The 24,788-nt window shown below is 38.5% G+C and overlaps 2 protein-coding genes across 2 annotated transcripts; both read left to right on the top strand.

The window, feature by feature from the left end:
- The first annotated feature begins 1,845 nt into the window (after positions 1–1,845).
- Positions 1,846–7,643, top strand: LOC134663349 (uncharacterized). The gene is made up of 7 exons (XM_063519712.1): positions 1,846–2,005; positions 2,648–2,850; positions 3,755–3,853; positions 3,996–4,446; positions 5,785–5,918; positions 6,154–6,291; positions 7,531–7,643. The coding sequence occupies exons 1-7, from the start codon at positions 1,846–1,848 to the stop codon at positions 7,612–7,614; spliced, it is 1,269 nt and encodes a 422-aa protein (XP_063375782.1). The 3' UTR covers positions 7,615–7,643.
- A 2,481-nt stretch (positions 7,644–10,124) lies between these two features.
- On the top strand, positions 10,125–23,968 carry LOC134664109 (uncharacterized). Its single transcript, XM_063520697.1, has 7 exons — positions 10,125–10,374; positions 10,709–10,902; positions 11,890–11,988; positions 12,380–12,827; positions 22,553–22,686; positions 23,161–23,304; positions 23,751–23,968. Exons 1-7 carry the CDS (start codon positions 10,218–10,220, stop codon positions 23,838–23,840), a joined length of 1,266 nt encoding a protein of 421 aa, XP_063376767.1. The 5' UTR covers positions 10,125–10,217; the 3' UTR covers positions 23,841–23,968.
- The last annotated feature ends 820 nt before the right edge of the window (positions 23,969–24,788 follow it).

Genomic DNA, 24,788 nt, shown 5'->3' with positions numbered 1-24,788 from the left:
AAAGATAACGGTCACCCATCCAAGTACTGACCACGCCCGACGTTGCTTAACTTTGGTCAAAAATCACGTTTGCTGTATGGGAGCCGACACTTAAATCTTTATTTTATTCTGTTTTTAGTATTTGTTGTTATAGCGGCAACAGAAATACATCATCTGTGAAAATTTCAACTGTCTAGCTATCACGGTTCGTGAGATACAGCCTGGTGACAGACAGACGGACAGACGGACGGACAGCGAAGTCTTAGTAATAGGGTCCCGTTTTACCCTTTGGGTACGGAACCCTAAAAAAAGCTCCATTTTATCGGTAATAATCGGTGGTCGAATTCGTGGCGTCCGCACGTTCTGATTTGATCAGACAATTTCATCAGATTACCCCCCATCGCACGAGAGCTTTTTCAACGCGCGTTAAAAAAGCGTTTGAATGACAAGCCCCCTCCAGACTATGCGCGTGAATCGTGGGCGAAGCCGCGAACGCGAGTGTGGAGTCGATTTCGCAGGTCTGCGTTCAGGACTCCACACTCGCGTTCGCCGCTTCGCCCGCGATTCACGCGCATAGTCTGGAGGGGGCTACACAAATGGATAACCATGTATGTATGTATTCACACGACAGCGGTGACGCCTTTTATCAAGCGTTGTTGGATTTTCAACTTTAAGCCTTGGTCGTTAAATCGAATTTAGAGTGCGGACAGATTCAAGCACTTTTTTAACGCGCGTTGAAAAAGCTCTCGTACTAATGGGGCCATAGACTTAATAATATATAAAGACGGTGCCTCAGCGAGCTGTCACTGTTGCCACTTTTGTTTAGTGTACGATTAACAATGAGGCCCACGTTGTTGTAGCCATGTCGATAAAGTCATATCGATAAACTATCGACATTTCTTGCAATTTTAATTTTACTTCAAAGGCTTAACGATACCTAAAATGACCAAAAACGCTTTTATTCTTTATTGTGGTTAATCAGATCACAATTTTATAGTCACGCCCCAGCAGGGAACCAAGGGAAAGTTCCGATATTTAATTAAAATACATAAATACCTCCTAAAATAGGTGTTCCGCAATAATTGAATTATATTATTATATTATAATATATTCATTATCCATTAGCATTTCAATTATGTTTATGTTTAACGAAGATATTGAAGCTTCAATTAATCGCTATTTCGTTCCGCTGTGTAGCGTTTATCGATATATAACATGATTAATATCGACTTTTCACATCCCTAAAAGAGCACACATATACGCTTTTACGCACACATGCACAGCCTGGGCGCATCAAGAAAGGCAACACTTGATTTGAAGTCCACCTTGTCAACAGTATGGTTGTCCTTTTTTGACAAACGGCATTTTAAAAGAGCGAGGAGAGAGAAATGATACTAGTTGCTGCGTCGTGAAAGGGAACAGAAAAGGTTGGGCCCTTGAATGGGGCCTTAGCGAAAAATTGTCTCACCTGGACACAGCTATAGACGGGCGTACCGGATCTTGGTACGATCCTATTCTAGGCCTGTTCGATCATGTAGACATTGTATAACACTGAATATAGCCCTGGCCACACTAATTGTAAAAAAAATACTCTAAACATTCGTTTTTCTTTCGAACTTGATCAACTTGAAGAAGTTGTGATAAATTCGAACTTGATGAAGAACTTGTGAAACAAGTCATATTTGAATAAAAGTAATCTTTGTGGCAAATTAAAGTAAGTACAGTTTTAATAAAATTTTGCTGTATGTTAGTAACAGGTACCTGACCTCCTCGCAGCTGTGAAACGCTTATACGATTTATTGAACTATGATTACTAGGCAGTAAATAACTAAAGCTTTGATTTGATTGAAAATTTTGATATTCCAGATGTTAGAATCAGAAGAAGATGAACGGACGATTCTGGATTACTTCAACACTAATGAGTACTGCTGGCGCGCCGTGCTGCGATATGTGCATGTTAAAGACCTCATAAGGACAGAGCGCGCCAGCCGCCGGTGGCAGGAGGTAGTGCTGACGTACTTGAAAGGTAAAAAGTAAAAGACACCAAACTCTGTATATTTTTAAATAGAAAATAATATTTTCTATTAAAAAAAATTATTGTTCTCCATGAAATTACTGAAATGCAATACTGCTGAACAGATCCCTTACTTAGGTATTATCCACTATGATGTTTGCTTGGATGACAGGACAGCGGGCAGAAGCATCCTAACCGGTTAACATTTGCTTGCGGAATATCCTTTTTGCTGCATGTTTACTATGTTAATATTAATTTGGGGCAGTAATACAAAAGTGATGTAGCAAAGGATTAATCCGTTGTAGGCATTGGACCTGCGGTTCGGATATATCTGTCATTGGTCTTGAAAAGGTTAAAGAAACGCTGCTTACATAGGCCTGAATTGCATAGTTTTTTTTTATGTCTATTTAAAATATCTGGGTGACAGAAAACATATAAAAACTCAAAAATGAGCGTTTCCCCAGAGATAAGACCTAGCTTGATCCATTTATCAGTATCACCTCTGAATACTCCCATATAGCAAATTTCATCAAAATCGTTAGAGCTGTTACTGAGATTGCTAAAATATAAATATAATAAATAAATAAACAAGAATTGCTTGTTTAATAATGTCTAAATAGATAGATTATTAACATACAATATTACTTTCTTTAGGAGCACGAATCTGTATCACAATTGGAAAATATAATATTAATGAGGAACCTAACGTCTGTAGGTTGAACCGTTCATCATTCAATTCATTTGAGAGTTGGACCAAAAAGAAAGAACTGGGCTCCTTGGTTGTGGCCGCTTATTGCGTTGGTTTGAAGAATCTAGAAATTATCAAAGAAAACTGCCGGAACATAGAAGCCCTCGAGGTAATTATTTTCTTAAAATTTAAATTCAACATTAGCATTGCATACTACAGATGGCAAAGCAAATCTTGTCAGTAGAAAAAAGGCGCGAAATTCAAATTTTCTATGAGACAATATCCCATCGCGGCTACATTTTTCAAATTTGCCGCCTTTTTCTAGTGACAAGATCTGCTTGACCAGCTTTATATGCACTAATTGCACTATTCTAGAATAGTTACATATGATAAACTGCGGCACACTGAAAGCTTAATATCATTGCTTCATAGGGGGGTTGGGGGATAATGTATTGTTTTCATATTATTTATTAGTTATTAAACTGAAACCGTTAACATTTCAGGATTTTCGTTAGGTTATCCTGTAGGCGTATCCCGATTAGTACATTTTTCGCCAATCTGATTAAATTGCCCTATCAAAACAGGAGGTGCGGACGCGAATGCCAATGCAACCGCCGATAATGACCGATATTACCGATAAAATGAGGTGCGGTCGCAAGAATACCAATTTGTAAGGCCAGTATTTTCGTACTGGGGCATTTTTCCAATTTAGAGGGCTCCAATATCACCATAAATCTAAAACTAGAGATTGACGCCAATTTAATTTCTGATCAAATCGACCGATACCGGTCTGGATACCGCTTACAGATAGGTTAGGTTAGGTTTGTTTTATTTATGGCAATACTGAAAAGTGTCGCGTTTCTGAATTAATTGCATTATAACTAACGAAAATGCGGGCAAGCAATACATTATTATAAATTGTAGGACGGTATCCCAATATGGAACCGGCAAGAAACTCGGCGGGACACAACGGCTCAATATACGCAATACAATCCGTTTTAATAATAGTTTTATTTAATGAGTCATTGTCGCGGTAACCGAAGACAATATTTTGATTTATACTGTTCACGCAGCTTCAGGACGTGCAATGTCGAGCACCAAAGCAACTGCGCCCACACAATCTACGTGATAACTTCAAGCGCCTGCAACAGCTCACGTTAATATCGTGTTCGGTAAGTTCTATACAAAACAACACTTAGATGCCTAATTTCTCAGTAGATGGCGGTGTATTATTGGCTACTACGCTCTATATACATTTTATCTACCGACCCTCATGTGCATACCACAGGAATAATGCACAAATACTTTTTCCAGATAACAGACAGCTGTGTGAACCAATTCGTAGCAGATAAAGCCTTAGAAGGACTAAAATTCTACGATTGTGACGCTTTGACTGGTGCTTGCTTCAAAAAAATGAACTTGTCAAATTTAAAGTCCCTTGAGATTGATATGTGTAGCGGTTTTGAGTCCCAACACATGCTTCCAGCCTTTGACCGTCTTAGCGAGCTGACGAAGTTAAACCTGTGTAATATTTCTAGTGAATTTCTTGAAGAAATTCAGGTTGGGTTGGATAAGATGCCGAAATTGGAGAAGTTAGATCTGAATAATGATCAGACAATAAGAGGGGAGGAATGCGGTGAGCAACTGAGTCGGCTGGCGCGGTTGAAGCAACTCAGGCTGGCGTACCAGATGTCTGACGAGGACATAGAGGCGATCACGCGGTGCTGCACGGAGCTGGTGATTTTGGATTTATCAGACTGTCGATGTGAGTATAATGACATGATATTGTACCTTCGAGTGGAGAACACGAGGGGAGGCCTTTGCCCAGCAGTGGGACACCTAAATAGGCTAAGGAAAAAATATTGTAAGTACCTAAGAAGATGTTCCTAATAACTAGTCTCTTCCTTATTATCACATACGGAATAACATTAGCAACCAATTTTACAACCCATTTGAATGCATACCTACTGGACCTAACCAACAGAATTAAAAACTGACCAGTTAAGTAATATATTCAACCCTATACCATTGTGGTGTGTTGGCTGGTGGCCTAGCGGTAAGAGCGTGCGACTTGCAATCCGGAGGTCGCGGGTTCAAACCCCGGCTCGTACCAATGAGTTTTTCGGGACTTATATACGATATATCATGTGATATTTACCAGTCGCTTTTCGGTGAAGGAAAACATCGTGAGGAAACATGCGTACATCTGCGAAGAAATTCAAAGGTGTATGTGAAGTCCCCAATCCGCATTGGGCTAGCGTGGGGACTATAGCCCAAGCCACAGAATAAATAATAGTACTAAGTACAGAAGATTCACTCTCTAACAAAATGCGTCTGTTACGATCAGCACAGATATGGCCGTTAGGTGGCGACAGCGCCACGCGCGGCTTATGGCAAACCCCAAAATTGGGGCCGAACGGATGTAATTTTAGCTACCTGTAGCACAGAATAAATAATAGTATTACAATAAGTACAGAAGACTCACTCTCTAACAAAACGCGTCTGTTACGATCAGCACAGATATGGCCGTTAGGTGGCGACGGCGCCACGCGCGGCTTATGGCAAACCCCAAAATTGGGGCCGAACGGATGTACTTTTAGCTACCTGTAGCAAAGCGACGAAATCACGGAGTGAGACACGCCTGCCTGTAGCAAAGCGACGAAATCGCGGAGTGAGACACGCCTGCCCAAGCCCTCTCGCGCTCGAGAGGAGGCCTGTGCCCAGCAGTGGGACGTATATAGGCTGAGATGATACCATTGTATTTGCAATAAGATTACCATCATTTCGATGTATAATTCAAGCGTCAGCAATTATCGATATAAAATCACTTCTTTAAACACGGCAACCACGTAATAGTGACCAGAAAAAGATAGGCAACCTAGTTGATTTATGTTGTACAAGTTGTATACTTTCCATTGAAACTTTATTTCTTTCGTCAGACAAGTCAATGAAATGTGAGAAAATATATAAGTTTCATCCGACCACATATCCGGGATCTCCTACTCCTACTACTTAATAGTTTATTTTGCTCGGTAAGAGAAATAGTATAAGGATTCCCAACAAGTGTTTCTTACCCCATCTAACCTTAAATAAATTGTGACAGCAATGTGGCGCGACAGCGTACGCTCGATATGGAAGAACGCGGGCGCGCGCCTCACGTCGCTCACGCTCGGGCGGTACTACTACTTGAAGGACGCCGACGTCGTGGCGCTCATCCGCGGCTGTCCAAACCTCACGGTATTCTCCCACGCCAATTTTGAATTTCGTGACTTTTTCTATTGGCAAAGTATATACACGGCTATGCCACATGGAGGGAAAGTATATACCCAGAATATTGTAGATGGAACATTTTACTGAGAGAAGACATTCTTTTAATTTAAAAAATAAGGATTGTTTTTTGCTAAATAACATAGTGTCAGAAATAAAAAGAAGAGAAGACCATGAATTTTAACATGCATCGGTGTCCATGCAGGAGCTGGCGGTGTCGGGCACGCGGCAGCTGACGCGCCGCCTGCCGGCGCGGGCGGCGGCCGCGCGGCGCGCCGCGGCGCCCGGCCGCGTGCTGCAGCTCGACCTCAGCTTCACCAATCTCTCGAGCAGCCTTTGTGTGGTAATATATTTTTCACCTCAGCAGCTCGAACAAGGGTACTTTGCTTCTTAAAAACAGTGAGCAAAATGCGATTTTGCTCACTGAGTCATTTTGTCTCACTCAGTGAGCAAAATGCGATTTTGCTCACTGAGTGAGACAAAATGACATTCAAGTGACCTTTATACTCAAATGTCATTTCAACATGCGGGGTCTAATACAAGTTCGATATACTTGGGTTCTATTATCTCTGTCCCTCTAGGTATGTTCTCACTGCTTAGGGTGAAAAATTTTGTGTACTACACAAGATCAAAGTTATTTACATCTCGTGCGCTTTTGAATCCCTTACTACGCTCAAGATTCTAAATTAGATTCACTCGCTACGCTCGTGAATCTATTATAGACTCTTTCGCTTGCACGGGACTCAAAATAAGCACTCGAAGAAATATCAAACTTTGATCTCTTGTTGTACAAATAACTATAAGACTATTTTATTGTATTTTTTGGTGAAACCATTATTGCTATACCTCATTTTTTGTTTGCAATTTGACTTTTTATGGAAATAGTTATTTGTACAACAAGAGATCAAAGTTTGATATTTCTTCGAGTGCTTATTTTGAGTCCCGTGCAAGCGAAAGATTCTATAATATTAGAATCTTGAGCGTAGTAAGGGATTCAAAAGCGCACGAGATGTAAATAACTTTGATCTCGTGTAGTACACAAAATTTTTCACCCTAAGCAGTGAGAACATACCTAGAGGGACAGAGATATTAGAACCCAAGTATATCGAACATGTATTAGACGGTATTAGACCCCGCATGTTGAAATGACATTTGACTATAAAGGTCACTTGAATGTCATTTTGCCTCACTCAGTGAGCAAAATCGCATTTTGCCTACTGATTGTGTCTCCCTCAATGAGCAAAATGCGATTTTGCTCACTGAGTGAGACAAAATGACTCGGTGAGCAAAATCGCATTTTGCTCACTGTTTTTAAGAAGCAAAGTACCCTTGTTCGAGCTGCTGAGGTGAAAAATAACTTTTCAATGAGAAATAAATATTATATATCTATCATCACCTCACCCCCATAAATTGCCGTGTAGGCACACCTTCATTCTAATTTTGAAAGCAGGAACGTCTGCGAACGTTGCTATTAAGCTTAGACAAAATTTATAAGTTGAAAATTACTGTTAGTATCACCCGAGACAGTAATTTTTCCACTTTTAAATTTATTCTAAGCATAACACCTGTGTGTTTTTTGCAGGAAGATACGGATGCCGATGGACCATATCCAGATGTTTTGAGAAAGAAGTACGAGGGCTTAGATATCATATTCATCGAAATTTGATTATTTTAAGCGAAAGTTAATTGTATGGGTCAATACAACCTAATATTGTTGATTGAGAAAGAAGTACAAATTCTTAGATATACCTAATATTCTTCCAAAATTGGTTATTTTAAGCAAAGTTCATTGTATGTGTCAAAACAAGCTAATATCGTTGATTGATAAAGAAGTATAAATGTTTAGATATAATATTGTTTTTTTTTAAGCAAACTTAATTGTATGTGTCAAAACAAGCTAATATCGTTGATTGAGAAAGAAGTACAAATGATTAGATATAATATTCTTCTAAAATTGTTTGTTTTAAGCAAACTTAATTGTATGTGTCAGTACAACTTAATATCGTTGATTGAGAAAAAAGTACAAATGCTTGAGATAATATTCTTCTAAAATTGTTTTTTTTTTGTAAGGAAAGTTAATTGTATGTGTCAAAACAACCTATTATCGTTGTTTGAGAAAGAAGTACAAATGCTTCGATATAATATTCTTCTAAAATTGTTTTTTTTAATCAAACTTAATTGTATGTCTCTAAACAACATAATATCGTTGATTGATAAAGAAGTACAAATGCTTAGATATAATATTCTTCTAAAATTGTTTTCTTTTTAAGCAAACTTAGTTGTAAGTATGTGTCAATACAATCTAATATCGTTGATCGAGAAAAAAGTACAAATGCTTGAGATAATATTCTTCTAAAATTGTTTATTTTTAAGCAAACTTAATTGTATGTGTCAAAACAACCTTATATCGGTGATTTAGAACGAAGTACAAATGCTTAGATATAATATTCTTTTAAAATTGTTTTTTTTTTAAAGCAAAAGCTAATTGTATGTGTCAAAACATACAATTAACTTTCCTATAGTCTACCCTCCTACCCCGAGAGAGGCGGACGCGTACGGCCGTTATCCGGTTTTTAAGATGACCAAGCCTGACTTGCACCATCCCACTTGGAATGTAAATAATAAATGAATTATTGTTATTATTGCAAGAATAAATGAGAGAAGAAAATTAACCGGTTAAACCGTTAACCCAGTGTCAAATTGTACTGGTATCCATGGTAACTATACAGGGCGTCCCACGGCGATGCCACATGGAGGGAAAGTACCTTAAATATCATAGATAGCATATTTTGCTGAAAGAAGACTTCATTTTATTTTTAAAACTTAGTAAAGTTGCATTCATACTTTTTTAATTTTTTTTTTAAATGTATGGAAAAAAATTATCGCGTCATTGGAGGAAAAGTACCTTAATTATTGTAAATGAACATCTTACTGAAAGAAGACATTATTTCGATTTAAAAAAACAAGTTGAATTGCATTTTAAATAATTTCATGGTTAAACCGGGAATCGAACCCGCTACACGAGAAAAAAAATACCTTGTACCAAAAAAATAATTCTCGCCTTTCGATCGGTATGACAAAGCTACAAGGTATTTTTTTTTCTGTTTTTCCCATAACGTGTCTAATCCGCTAATTCTCGTCCGTAAATATTCCTCGTTTTTCCTGGAATCAGAATCTTTCTTGAAGTTCGCTTCCACCCGCTGAATGGAATCGATGATCTCCCTCTGACGTTGCAATATACGATCGTAATCACCCATGGCTCTTCAAGTAGGTATGACTATGTCAAATGTCAAAATGTCATAAAATGTCAACAGCAATAAAATGTTAAATGCATAAATGACATAATCGATATTAGCAGAATGTCAAATCCAATAGCTTGTCACAGTTTCTTAGTAGGTATCCTTGAAATTCATTGTGCGACGCCACGTCTTCTCAACTAAGTTGGTGAGACCCGCTTGTGGGAGGCCAACCGAGTTGAAACGGTAACCGCACTAACTTTCCCTGAACACCATCACTAAGTTCGAAGGACCAACATGTACACGCCAGTTGACGGTACTGTCAGAATTCCAGGAATGCGTAAATAACCCACACACGTTTGTTGTTAACCATAGTCTTTAATGCACTGATTTTGGTGCTTAATGCTAATACAGTAGATTGAATAAATAATCTAGGTCGCGCGTGTGCGCATATTTGCCTAAAGGCATTGCTACAGTGTACGCTATACCTACGCTGTACGGTATCTAGATCGTACACCCACCATTCTCCATACTAATAAAAAGGTGGGGAACAAACAAAAGTGAGACTGTGACAAGGACAAGCAATAATACCGCTTTCTCTGCTACTCCTACTGAAAGATACATAAGACTATCCCGTTCTGTCAGTTACCCCCACCACTCATGCCAGATCCAGGTATATCCTAGATTCATGTTTTACACCAAGAACTTCAGAACGATTTTCCAAACCGGTTTCATTGTATGTACATCACTAATATTTTAAGCTGGTCACACTTATTGTGAAAAAAATTGATTTGACGTTAGATTGAGTTTAGTAGTAAACATTAATGAAAATAATGTCTTGAAAGTTTTCTAAAATTTCTAACAGATATCTACCTACGAAATCAAACTTAAAAAGTGATTTCATTTTAACTATTTTAAGCAGTATTAAGAAAATAAAAACTCGAATTTAAAAATAGTATAAGTAACTGGATTTATATATAATAGCAACGAAATGTATGAAACCAATTTTCTCTAAATGTAATTGTAATTGCAGATGTTAGAAGCAGAAGTAAACAATGACCGGACGATTCTGGATTACCTGAATGAGGACTGCTGGCGCGCCGTGCTGCAGTACGTGCCCGCGCAGGACCTGATACGGACAGAGCGCGCCAGCCGCCGGTGGCAGGCGATGGTGCTAACATACTTACAAGGTGAAGAAGAGTTGATTGTCTAGTTTATTAAATTTAAACCCTCTAATTTCGAAATGAATTTTGAGAACAGCTAACTAATTGTGAATCTTTCATTTAAATTTTAAATGATTGTTTAATGTACATACACTTCAATTAAGAAAATGTATAAGTACCTAGTTAGGTATCTCTGTGTATTAAATTACTTTCTCTCAAGCTTAAGTGTTTATACATATAGACATTGATTATCAGTGCAGAGTAACAGTACAGATGTATATAAGTACGGAAAAGTATGAATGTGCCTTGCTCTTTCAGTATCAATGTGGATACAGTCTACATTGGATGTTATCCTTTCCAGGAATCAATATTACCATTGTTGAAAGGGGAAAAACACGTCATAACACCTGCAAGTTGGAACTCTCAGAAGACACAATAAAGTCATTTGAGAGTTGGACACAAAAACTGGGTCCATCGGTTGTGAACACTTACTGCAATAGTCTTGAGAGTTTAGCTATAATCAAAGAGAATTGCCCTAACATAGAAGCCCTTCAGGTAATATATTATAACAGAGGAAAGTATCATCTTTTGAGGTAAAAAGTTAGAATTTATGAGAGGATTCAGAAAAATGTGTAAGTACCATTTACTAACAAAAAAACTAAACTGCCTTTAAGTTATTTGGACAGAATCACAAGGACTACTTATTGATAAAAAAAGGGTGTCTCCAGTTATTTATAAGCCGGGTCCACACAGAGAGAGCATATGCTTATGCACTCTGTGTGGACCCATATTTAAATTTAAATATTTAACATGTCAATTTAGTAGGTTTATACAAAATGTATATGTAAATGCACCACAAAATTGTTTTTCTTTTTTGGACATATTTTGCTTTGTAAATCAATAGTCATACAAGGTCATACATTCTGATTAAACATAAGCCAAAAGTGTTTTCCAAAAAAAAGAAAGAGTATAATTTTGTCTGGAAATGGCCATAATATTTTTTTATTTTTTAATGCCTATAATACTTTTAGGATTACTTTTGCCAAACCATCATTATTAATTCATTACAATCAGTACAATATACTTGTATGAAAGTGGATAGTTCTCTGGCCTTATTTATAATATCTTAATTAGGCCTATACTTCGTTTTTTTTAGCATTAGAAATTAGGTAAACAATCTTGATGTGTCTTTTAATTGAAAAACACATTTTAAAAATAAGTTACGGCAAATACGTAACAATTATGAATCTAATACGATCATTTATATTCTCCTGCTTTCAGAAGTAATAGTCTTTGATTTTTAAAAAGCGTTTTTAAATTAAAAGACATGCCAAAATCGCTTACCTTCTTGCAAGTTCTTTCTAATGCTAAAAAAAACGAACTATAGAGGGTTATGGTGTAATTTTCTTTATGCATAAATTGGGTAAAAATCCTAGATTATGTTGCAAATATTTCATATTTTTGTTCTGCTATCCAGATATAAAAGATTTTTTTATTTTATTAATTTTACATTGATCAGTTTTTTGCGCCCATCCCATATAGTTGCAGTTTGCAGAATCTGTTGCACCCGAACAACTGCTCCCACACAATCTACGTGAAAACTTTAAGTTCCTGCAACAGGTCTATTTCTATGAGTGTTCTGTAAGTACATACTACTCTTAACTATGCTCTGACAACTGACATAAATCAGAACAAATATATATATCAGGCTAGTCTATGTCATATATGGAATTTTTTTTCTAAATCTAGTACCTAACTTAAAACTCCAAATTTTTATTTAGAAATCATATCTTTTTTGTAGGTATCCTTTTAAATAAATGTGAAAAAAATTACTTAATTTTTTTGTTTTGTTTTAGTTTAGAAAACAAACAGCCAAAACAGATAAGTCTTTCAAAAATGAACTAAAAATAGGCCCAAGTTTCCTACATTACTAAGTAAACTTTTACAATTAATATTTATATCTTTTATATATATGTACCTAATCTTTTATATACTCATAGACGTATAATGCAAACATCTCTCCCCTTTTCAGATATCAGACCCATGTGTCAGTGAATTTTTGGCAAATAGACCTTTACAAGAATTGGAATTCTATTATTGCTATGCACTGACTGGTCTTTGTTTCAAAACCATAAACTTGTCAAATTTAAAGTCACTAGTAATTTACTCTTGTCATGCCATGAAGCCAAAATACATAGTTCCAGTCATTGACCGCCTCGGCGAGCTTACGAAGCTTAAGGTGGTTTGTGTTCGTAAAGAATTACTTGAGGAAATGCAGTTGGTGTTAGATTATATGCCCAAATTGGAATGGTTGGAGTTGTGTGACGGCTTACGGATGAGATGTAACTCCTCAAAGCCCCTGAGTCGACTGACCCGGTTGAAGCACCTCAAGTTATCGTGTCAACTGGGCAACCGTGACGTGGAAGCCGTGACGAGGTGTTGCCGGGAGTTAACGACTTTGGATTTGACAGACTGTCAAGGTCAGTATTTATTGTGGTGGTCCCGAAGTCGAGACTGCGATGTTTTAACTTCTTAATCCTTTACCGCATACGAAACCATGTGTGGCGGATATGATATTCAACTCTATTGACATCTATTAACGTTCAAATTTAACCAAATATTTTTTATTACATGCAGTAAGGGTGTAACGTTATGAGGAGAGTACGTCTATGTTGGTAGGGAAAGTAAATAAGTACTACCAACTCGTTAACAAAATAAACTATTTATTTAAAAAAAAAACTAGATTTTGAATAGGGTCGTGGGTGGTCAAGGCCCGTCTAGATTTTGCACCCGGGAACCGGTACTGCCCTGGCTGGTCGAGGGTCCGCAGCAGGTGGGTGACACTCAACAGCGCTGAAGAGGAGCAGGGGCGACGGCGGGCGAACGGCTAAGGCTCCAACCCTGCCGTCGAGGTGGTGATGGTGCGTTGTTGCTACGTCGGCCGACGGCGATTTTTGAAATATAACGACGCACCCTGTGAATTTCCACACGTCTTAAAAAGGTGTTCCTGCTCGCTCTGCATTTGTGAACACCCTGTGATATGATGATGATGACCATAGGAAAGCCGGTGCACCAAGCAGAAAGCGTGTTTGTGTTCACAAGCAGAGCGGAGTTACAAAAGCGAAGGAAAAGCACAGAGTAAAGAAGGAAAGAAGAACAAAGAAGTGAATTTAAATGAGTAGGAGGGTACGCACACATACTTACTCGTACCCGGCACTACGAGAACAAAGGAAATTGCAATATCATTCTACATGGCGTTTAGCAACAAGTGAAATGCATGATTTACAAAATGTATTACGCTAATTACGGAGCGAATAACAAAGGAGCTAATCTATCACTAAAGCTAAGCTACTTATTCTAATGAAACGATCAACACTTTGCACTTACCAATACGTGGGTGCGGGAATCGTTTTTATGCGAAAACGTCGCTATGTAAATTTATAATTAAAATAAGGTGTCCGCGCACACCTGAATTAAAATAAAAGAATTAAAAGTCGTACGGCGCGCGAGTAGAGATGGGTCGCGGGTATTTACCCAATTTACCCACCCAGGTAAATACCCGGTAAATACCCATCTACCCGGTATTTACCCGTATCTACCCGAATAGGCGGGTAGATATATTCTTGTTGCACATGTCGATTTGTGTAAAAGTGGAGATATAAACCGAGTTAATGGTTGTAATTATTGTATGTCATTTAAAATGAAATGGTTTAGTTAAACCTGCAGTTGTAACTAAGGAATTTTTAGTACAATTTTGATAAATATTTAAAAAAAGGCCGTCATAATAGTATTTTATTTAGATTTGAGTAAATTATCGTACTTATACGTTGATAATACACATTCGAACTTCGGTCGGCGGGGGGTGTGGTTTGGGGGAGGGGGGTAAAAGTGGACTTTTTCATTTTTCTTGGAATCTGTCATTAATATTGGAAAGTCTTGTATGTACAAACTAAAGTAGACAGAATTTCCTACAAAAAAGGTTATATACATTTTTGTCCTAAAACTAACTGTATTTGACTTATGAGCTTCCCATGTTGTGACACTGCAAAATTTTTTTTATTATCATTCATAAGTAGTATTTATTTTCATCTTTTTAATGTATATTAAAAGCATTTTAAAACATTTCCAAAAGCAAGGGAATGATTCTACACGATATTGATAATTGGACTGATATGTTAAAATCGAACTTCACCTCATAGCAACCTTTTCGTAATTAGTTTGAACATACATTTTATGTAACATTATAAAAAATTACTTAAATTAATCTTATTTATACTCACATACCATTAAACACATCAAATTTAGAAGAAATACGAAAATACCCGCGTATTTACCCGCGGGTAGGTAAATATCGGGTATTTACCGGGTAAATACCCGCTCTCGGGTATTTACCCGGGTAGTTACCCATCTCTACGCGCGAGACGACACGGAGGCTCCGTGTGCGCGGCGGTACGTGCGTATGCAATGGTGTCTGGCGCGGACTGAGCGGCCCGCGGACAGCGGCGGAGGGGCATGCGCCCGCGCAGCCGGCTTCTCGATCTTTCCATGACGTCAATCAATGGACCGGCCGCGAGTACAGTCAGTACGAATAAAATGTGAACGCCCGGGAATACATGCAATACCTAATATAATTTGATTATAACTATCATCATAATATTTATTTAGTCTTACTTTACTATAGTAAAGTAGAATAAAACAATTCGTGTACATATAAATCTGATTAATAAAATTATATAAATAAATAGTTGATGGTAAAAATAATAAAAATGTTAATGGTTAAAATTAAAATGTAAAATAATAATTCATGCAGTAATAATTAAAATCGATTATAAATAAGTTAATTCATTAAAATTATATTAGTTTAAGATGTAAAAATAAAATAATTAAAGCTTATAATTAAAACATGTACGTGCAACGTTACATTACCCCCTCGCGCCGGAAAAGGATTTTGTTCCTCAGAATAATATCCGCGCAATATACGTTTGCGTATTTGCATTTACTCTTTCAAACTATCTATCATACAATTCATACATCACGCACTCATAAAAAAACATTAGTATCTAGTTTTTTAACTACAGATGCTAATGCGCCCAGACTTTTGCAGGTAACCAGTTATCTTTCAACCGGAAACCAATACAAATACATTTTATGCACTGAAATAGGTGTTAATAGCGCGATTTAGGAATGAATGTAACCATTTATTCATTTAAAATATTATTTATTCAACCCTGATAATTTTAAATCTTTTATGTGCCAAGTCCCCAAATTCTTGCCAGACATGTCCTCCAAAACGTAAACCAAAGGCGACTTCTTTTCAAGAATACGACACTTTATAAACTTCGGAGCAAGTTTTTTACTAAAGTACTTATCTTTATCACTTAAAACATAAGCACGTTTCATTACTATATCTCCTACATTAAATTCGACATGTTTACGACGTAGATTATAATGAGCGGTATTCTTTGCATGAGCTTGATATAACTTTGCCTGTACATTATCAAATATTTCAGACATGCAACCTAGATTTTCTGCGTAAATGTCACGTGGTAAAAACATTAAGTTCCTACCGAGGTCATTATCCACGTAATGCGTACCACAAGTCACAAGGTCTCTGGCATATACAAGGAACGAAGGAGTGTAACCTGTTACTTCATTTGCAGAGTTATTTATGGCAAATTGTACTTTTGGTATAAACAAATCCCAAGTCCTATGATCTTCATTTACAAATGTTGATAAGCAAGTGACAATTGTGCGATTCTGACGTTCGACGGGATTAACCTGCGGTGTGTATCTAGGCGTGTAGAATACATTGGGTACATTATATTTTTTAAACAAATCTACGGTCATGCCGCTAGTAAATTGAGTGCCGTTGTCGAGAAAAATCGTTTGAGGAACCCCATGAACTAAAAAGAGTTGGTCCTCTATAATTTTGGTGATTATAGTTGAAGTGGCATTGCGAATAGGGAATATTAGGCAAAATTTTGAAAAACAACAAGTTATGACCAGGATATATTGGTTTTGTTTTCGAGTGATAGGCAGAGGGCCCATAAGGTCAATCGAAACCATTTGAAAGGGTCGACAACATTGTTTGGGGCGACCCATTTCACCAAGCACCTGATGGTTTTGATGTTTATACTGTAAACACTTAGTACACGAGCCTACAAATTTTACGACGTCGTTATGCATCCCTGGCCAGAAGTATCTCAACGCCAATCGACGATACGTTTTAAAGATACCTAGATGTCCAGCCATGGGTTCAGAATGATTTTGTTCCAAAACATCGTGACGAAATTCGCTTGGGACAACCTCCTTCCAAGAGAACTCGGAAGTATGCTCGTGTTTGTTTTTACACAATCTATACAGGGAACCGTTTTTAATGGAAAAATTTGGAAAATTTTGAGGTTTTGTTAAACAAGAGTTATAAATATTTTTATACCATGCATCTGGCGTATTAAGGTAAGAATTAGACAAATCGATAGCGCTAACAGGGACAGCTCTGGAAAGAGCGTCGGGAATCACGTTATCCACGCCTCGACGATGTTTGAGCTCAAAGTTAAAACATGACAAACGCACTCCCCAGCGAGCCAGACGACCGGTAGGGTTACTTAGAGAAAGGAACCACTTTAAAGCACTATGGTCTGTAAAGACAGTGAACGGCTGTCCATTCTCCAAATAACACCTCCAATGCTCAAGAGCTATAATTACTGCAAGTGTTTCACGCTCCGTTATACTGTAATTACGTTCAGCCGGTGTCAAAGATTTGCTCATGTAAGCTACCGGGTGCTCCTTACCGTCAATAGTTTGAGTCAGCATTCCTCCTACGCCATAGTTGCTCGCATCTGTGTGTACCTCGAACGGCTTGTTATAATCAGGGCAAGACAACACTGGAGCTGAAACTAAGCATTCTTTCAGCTTGCTGAAGGCTGCATCGGCTTCAGGAGTCCACTTGAAAGGCGGTCTACCTTTCCTGGTCGACGTCAGCTGGTTAAGAGGACCCGCTATAGTACTAAACTGTGGCACAAACCTACGGTACCAGGTGGCAGTTCCTAAAAATTTCTTTATGTCCTTGACACTAGTAGGTGTCGGATAGTTTAAGATGGCTTCTACCTTACCTGGGTCCGTGCGAAGACCTTGGCTATCAACAACGTATCCTAAGTATTTAAGTTGACTTCTAAAGAATTGACACTTTTCCAAGTTTACTGTCAGGTTTGCTTGGCGAAGTTTATCTAATACCCGCAGAAGAAGTGACACATGAGAATTAAAGTCCTCGGAAACTATAATTATGTCATCTAAGTAGGCAAAAACTTTTAAGTCAAATTCTCTGAAGAGAAGATCAACTAAACGTTGTTGTGTTGCTGGCGCATTTGTGAGGCCAAATGCGGTTCTTTTAAAACGGAATGTACCACGACCAGGAACATAGAAGGCAGTTTTGTCCCTATCCTCGACAGCAATTGGTATTTGCCAAAAGGCCTTGGACAAATCGATACTCGTAAGATAACGAGCGTCGCGCAGGTTGTCCAATATTTCCGTCACATAAGGTAAATTATACGCATCCTTACGAGTAACGGAATTCAGCTTGCGACTGTCGAGGCAGAAACGAGGCTGACCATTCTTCTTCGTGACGAGTAGGACAGGTGAAGACCAGGCGCTTTCGCAAGGCTCGATAACGTCGAGACTAAGCATTTCGTCGACCTGTTCGACGAGAATCCGTTGTTTCTCAGGCGACATACGATAATACCGTTGACGGATCGGCTGAGCATCCCCAGTATCTAGACGGTGTTCAATGAGACTGGTCTTACCTAAACCCTTGCGTTCAGCAGAAATATCCTCGAACTGAGCAATGATGTTGTCAGCAATGGACTTTTCCGAAACGCTTAAATGATCATAACCATGAATAAATGTAGGGTTATCTGGCTTTGTTTCCTCCTGTACTACTGACACATTGCGAAAACTAATACTACTTAAGTTAGGAAGAATATTAAATTTACGCCAAAAATCTACGCCTAGTATAAAATCCGTGTTTACGTCTGGTACTATATGAGCGGTAATAAAACGGAACTTATCTTGAAAATGTACAGGCAAGTTAATGTAACCCCGGCTCGGCATAATACGATTGCCAGCCCCTTTGGCTGTAATTAATTGATCAGTATGAATAGGTAAACCTTGAAGTGCTTGATGAGCCTCACTTTTTAACACAGTTATAGCAGCACCAGAATCGAGTAAACCTGTCATATTAATACCATTAACTTGTACCGTAGCATAAGGACGATTATCAATACTGGGATCATCATTCAGAATTGCGTCGATGTTATACGAACTGAAAAAAATCTCAATTGTTTTCAGCCATTTGCCCCAATCTACAGGATCAAAATTATTAACCAGATGGTTGGCACAATTCTGTCTATTTAGTTTTTTGAGGTTGAAGGTTTATCCTTTTTGCAAGTAGGGCAATCTGGGGACTTGACACCTTTATGACCACACTTAAAACAATAAATTTCATCCTTATTAGCTGGGCATTGACGCAAGTTGTGGCTATTGTTGCGACATCTAGGGCAATACAAGGTTTTGGCAGAGGGTGTAGAAGTAACTGCATGTACCTGTTTCATATTGTTGTTAAATTCATTAAAATTATTGTTGTTAGTATAAGATCTATTATTGTGATTAGAATTAAATTGATTGTATTGTTTGTTATTGTTATTAGTAAAATACCTATTATTATTTTGATTAGAATTATATTGATTATATTGTTTATTATTGTTATTCCTGTATGTGAAATTCTTGTTGTTATTATTTTTGTTATAACTATTACCAGTATAGGCAAATTCAGGTGCCAAGGTGTCAGCTGTCCGCCTGGGTGGTTCGCGAAAGTCGGCAAGACGTGCCTGAATACTTTCGTAGTTACGACAGTGATTACGTAACGTGTCTATGTCGGTAATCGCGGCTGCTGAAGCTAAAGTACTGGCATAGCAAGGCCTGATGTTATGGAGGAGGATCTCTAACTTCTCGTCCTCCGGTAAAGGTTTAGAAAGACGAGAGAATAACCCGGCCATGATTGATAGGTACACGGTAATGTTCTCGGATTCACCCTGCGTGCGTGACCGAATCTCATTACCCAGCCTATAATCATAGTCCTTCTGACCGAAATCTTGTTTGAGCAACGTGGCGAGTTCAACCCAGCTGGACACTTGACCCTTAATATTTCGGTACCAGTGTAGTGCATCACCAGTAAAAATCTCTGTGGCATAGGACAAAAGTTTTGAATCCGAAATAGACCTAGCCTCACAAAATTCAGTTATGCGTACCACAAAGGCACGGACGCAAGATTTTCCATCAAACTTGATTTTGCAAAGCTCATTGTGACTACCACGGTCGCATGTGACGTTTACGTTTATCGGTGCCGTGCTAACAACGGGTTCGGCGTTCGGAGCAGGCAAAACGGTCGCGGCAGCCGTGTCCTTGAAGGAATTAAATCTAGCTGTAAGAGCTCGATATTCCTGGTCGCAAACGTCAAACATGGGCTTGGTCGTTTCATCATACACTATACGGTTGAGACGGTGATGCAGGTGATTTAAAAGGTTTTGTGTGCGAAGCAAAACGTTCCTATCCGGTCGAGAATCTAAATGCGACTGAACTTTCGCGAGAGCATCACTAACGCCCTTTAAATCGGCAGCGACAGAGAAATTACTTTCTAAAATATCCTCGGAAGGAAACAAAGGCCCTAATTTCGAAATTTGTTTCCGCAAGTCCTGGACGGTGGAACCCGGTGTCTCACCACGAATGCTAACCTCATACTCCAACTCCGGCTTTTGGAGCGACAAAAATTTCACGGGAAATTCCATCTTATTAAAATTTAATAATTTAATTAATAATAATAATAACGTGCAAAATGGCAACCGTGGAAAGTGTTGAACGCTTGGTTTTTACTAACACTACTCCGCCTGTTACAATAATAAACTACGTAACGTTTTGGTTGGCAAAAAAAAATTCAAGCAAAAATCAAAAAAATAAAATAGACAAGCACAAAAATAAAAACAGAAAAAGCATAAAATTATCGCAACTAGTGTGTACCACAAAACTACAAAATAAAATATTGCACAAAAAAATATTCATAAAATATTTGACTGACTGTACTAGTCTACACTGCACTAGTACAGGATGATATAAAATTCTGAATAAATTATGACCACAAAAATGAATTATTATAAATATTAAAATTACAATTTGATTAATACATAATTAAAATTATTATTATTAACGGGGTACACCCTAGTTACATGCAACCAAAAAAAAAACAACGTTTCACAAAAATAAAAAAAACAACAAACACATAAATTCTGCGGGGCAAATCTAGACCAGACCACGTTTAAGGGCGCCAATGTAACGTTATGAGGAGAGTACGTCTATGTTGGTAGGGAAAGTAAATAAGTACTACCAACTCGTTAACAAAATAAACTATTTATTAAAAAAAAAAACTAGATTTTGAATAGGGTCGTGGGTGGTCAAGGCCCGTCTAGATTTTGCACCCGGGAACCGGTACTGCCCTGGCTGGTCGAGGGTCCGCAGCAGGTGGGTGACACTCAACAGCGCTGAAGAGGAGCAGGGGCGACGGCGGGCGAACGGCTAAGGCTCCAACCCTGCCGTCGAGGTGGTGATGGTGCGTTGTTGCTACGTCGGCCGACGGCGATTTTTGAAATATAACGACGCACCCTGTGAATTTCCACACGTCTTAAAAAGGTGTTCCTGCTCGCTCTGCATTTGTGAACACCCTGTGATATGATGATGATGACCATAGGAAAGCCGGTGCACCAAGCAGAAAGCGTGTTTGTGTTCACAAGCAGAGCGGAGTTACAAAAGCGAAGGAAAAGCACAGAGTAAAGAAGGAAAGAAGAACAAAGAAGTGAATTTAAATGAGTAGGAGGGTACGCACACATACTTACTCGTACCCGGCACTACGAGAACAAAGGAAATTGCAATATCATTCTACATGGCGTTTAGCAACAAGTGAAATGCATGATTTACAAAATGTATTACGCTAATTACGGAGCGAATAACAAAGGAGCTAATCTATCACTAAAGCTAAGCTACTTATTCTAATGAAACGATCAACACTTTGCACTTACCAATACGTGGGTGCGGGAATCGTTTTTATGCGAAAACGTCGCTATGTAAATTTATAATTAAAATAAGGTGTCCGCGCACACCTGAATTAAAATAAAAGAATTAAAAGTCGTACGGCGCGCGAGACGACACGGAGGCTCCGTGTGCGCGGCGGTACGTGCGTATGCAATGGTGTCTGGCGCGGACTGAGCGGCCCGCGGACAGCGGCGGAGGGGCATGCGCCCGCGCAGCCGGCTTCTCGATCTTTCCATGACGTCAATCAATGGACCGGCCGCGAGTACAGTCAGTACGAATAAAATGTGAACGCCCGGGAATACATGCAATACCTAATATAATTTGATTATAACTATCATCATAATATTTATTTAGTCTTACTTTACTATAGTAAAGTAGAATAAAACAATTCGTGTACATATAAATCTGATTAATAAAATTATATAAATAAATAGTTGATGGTAAAAATAATAAAAATGTTAATGGTTAAAATTAAAATGTAAAATAATAATTCATGCAGTAATAATTAAAATCGATTATAAATAAGTTAATTCATTAAAATTATATTAGTTTAAGATGTAAAAATAAAATAATTAAAGCTTATAATTAAAACATGTACGTGCAACGTTACAAGGGGTACATTTTTAGGGTTCCGTACCCAAAGGGTAAAACGGGACCCTATTACTAAGACTTCGCTGTCCGTCCGTCCGTCTGTCACCAGGCTGTATCTCACGAACCGTGATAGCTAGACAGTTGAAATTTTCACAGATGATGTATTTCTGTTGCCGCTATAACAACAAATACTAAAAACAGAATAAAATAAAGATTTAAATGGGGCTCCCATACAACAAACGTGATTTTTGACCAAAGTTAAGCAACGTCGGGAGTGGTCAGTACTTGGATGGGTGACCGTTTTTTTGCTTTTTTTTGTTTTTTTTTTTGCATTATGGTACGGAACCCTTCGTGCGCGAGTCCGTCTCGCACTTGCCCGGTTTTTGACTGACCGCGCACTTCGTGACCTATTTTAACCGGCAAAGTCGATTTTGCTGTCGATTTCTGAGAAAAGTTTGTTTATTAATGTTTGGCTTGGCAGGGTTGACTTCGTGCAGTGTGGAACTCATATGCCGGCACCTGGGCGCGCGCCTCACGTGGCTGTCCCTGGGCACGTTCTACGAGGCGGAGGATGACGATGTGGTGGCTCTCATCCGCGGCTGCCCCCATCTCACGGTACGAGAACACTTGCCAAACTTTTAATTCTATCCTCCTGGCTCTATTTAGACGATTCAAGAATGTGCATGCGATTTTCGTTACATTGCGTTGCGGTATTTGGCCGATCGACTGAATTCACATTACTTTATTGTTAGCAATATATTGAATATTACATATTTTGAACAGTCTAAATGGGGTTCAAGGTCCATACAAGAAAAATTCTGAAATTTGTCAGTAAAATTTAAACCGGTTTGAAAATTGAACGAAGTTAAACAAATGCAACTCTATTCAGATATTTCCGCTTAAAATGCAACGCTATTCAGATATTTTGATTTGTGGCTTTCCATAACAATAGCACCCTATGCTTCAAGCGCTTTAAGGATGTTTCCATATGAAATTCTGATAGAAACGTCCTTATTTCATATGAAGCATAAGGAAGGACCCTTCTCTAATGAAAAGCCACATTTATCATGAAAATGTGTCACTTGACAGTTGTTGTATGTCGGCGGCGCGGGCTCCCTGACGCCCGCGCTGCCGGCGCGCGCGGCGGCGGCGCGCGGCGAGCTGCGCGTGCGCGGCGCCCGGCGGCTCACGCTCCACCTCGCCCACACCAACCTCGCCGACCCCGGCTACCTAGTGGGTACTACTAAAATAGTGTTGTCTGACGCGGCTGTGGTGTCTGCGGCTCATCCTCGCTTGTATCCATCTCTGTTGGCGTTGATTGTCACAAACATACGTAATATTATGGAACGTCGCGCATGCTAGAGCGACAGCCGTTTGAAATATTTATTGTATATTAAGGACTTTTATTATTTTAGCTTCTATGCCCCTAAATTTTTCATTCACAACACCGGTAATTTATCATAGAAAAGCCCACAAAATGTCGCTAAAGCTCGCGGTTTTCCTAGGATAGCGGGGCCGTCTCCATACTAAATAATATGGCTAAATATGGATGTCGTGACAAATTGGTACCTTTTGATTGAGAACGTCACAGATAAAAGCAGCACTAGTTGTATACTTATGTCACTGATCTGTGACTTATGTGTACCTAGCGAATATTACACTTTTTTTTTTCTTAACAGGATGAAGTCAAAGGTCAATACGAAGAAATGAAGACGGAGTATGAAGACTTGACTGTAGTGCTAGAGTATTCGGATGACTACGGAGGATGAGAGATGAGAGTGGATATGGGGTGTGCGAGGGGGATGATGATAGTGAGGACAGATAAGTGATATGGTAAAATTTGGAATACAGAACCCTCAAAGTATAGGGTGATAACATTTGGATAGTAAATACATTTATTCATAAATCACATTAAATACTGATGTAGTGCATAATTATTTTCTATCTTTTATTTTTTCACGGAAACATACAAGCCAAGCTCTTATATGAACGCTGTAAACAATACACTCTTTTTTTTTTTTGGGCAGTCGTGAAAAAAGTAGTTTAATCCTTTGACCGTCAAAGACGATTTACATGTTAGTATTGCCAAAAAAGTTATTATTTTAAACACGACTCGCCGGCCGAACTTTAAATTGATAATAAACTGTAGTTATACAAAATAAAGACTGGTAGACCATAAAGGTTAGTGCTGGTGAGATCCAGCCGCAGCGGACGCCCTTTTGACTTACATTTATTGATTACTATTAACTCGTAAAATATTATATCTGGTTATTTTAAACTAGCTTTTGCCCGCGACTTCGTCTACGTGGGATCGGTAGCAGAAGCTAAACTAGCGCCTGGATAAAGTGTAATAGCAATCATTCAATTTGATAAGCTTAATTGCCTACATCGTTTATCAGGCAATTTATTAAATCTCAATTACACCCCCTTTTCACTCTCTTTAGGGATGATTTCCGACATGAAAACTATCCTATGTCCTTCCCCGGGTCTCAAGCTATCTCTAGGTGTGCCAAATTTAAACTAAATCCGTTCAGCGGTTTAAGCGTGAAGAGGCAACAGACAGACACACTTTCGCATTTATAATATTAGTATGGATTGAGGTAAACAAACAAACAAATAAAATACTATGACATCCCAACATCATCCCAAGGATTTCCTTCAATGAAAACTCTAGGTCAAGCCAAACGTCAAAATAATTTTTTTTTTTACAAATAGTG

This window comes from Cydia fagiglandana, chromosome 4, assembly GCF_963556715.1.
Source record: "Cydia fagiglandana chromosome 4, ilCydFagi1.1, whole genome shotgun sequence".
Taxonomy (NCBI): Eukaryota; Metazoa; Arthropoda; class Insecta; order Lepidoptera; family Tortricidae; genus Cydia; species Cydia fagiglandana.
This window is presented reverse-complemented; position numbering and strand designations above follow the sequence as displayed.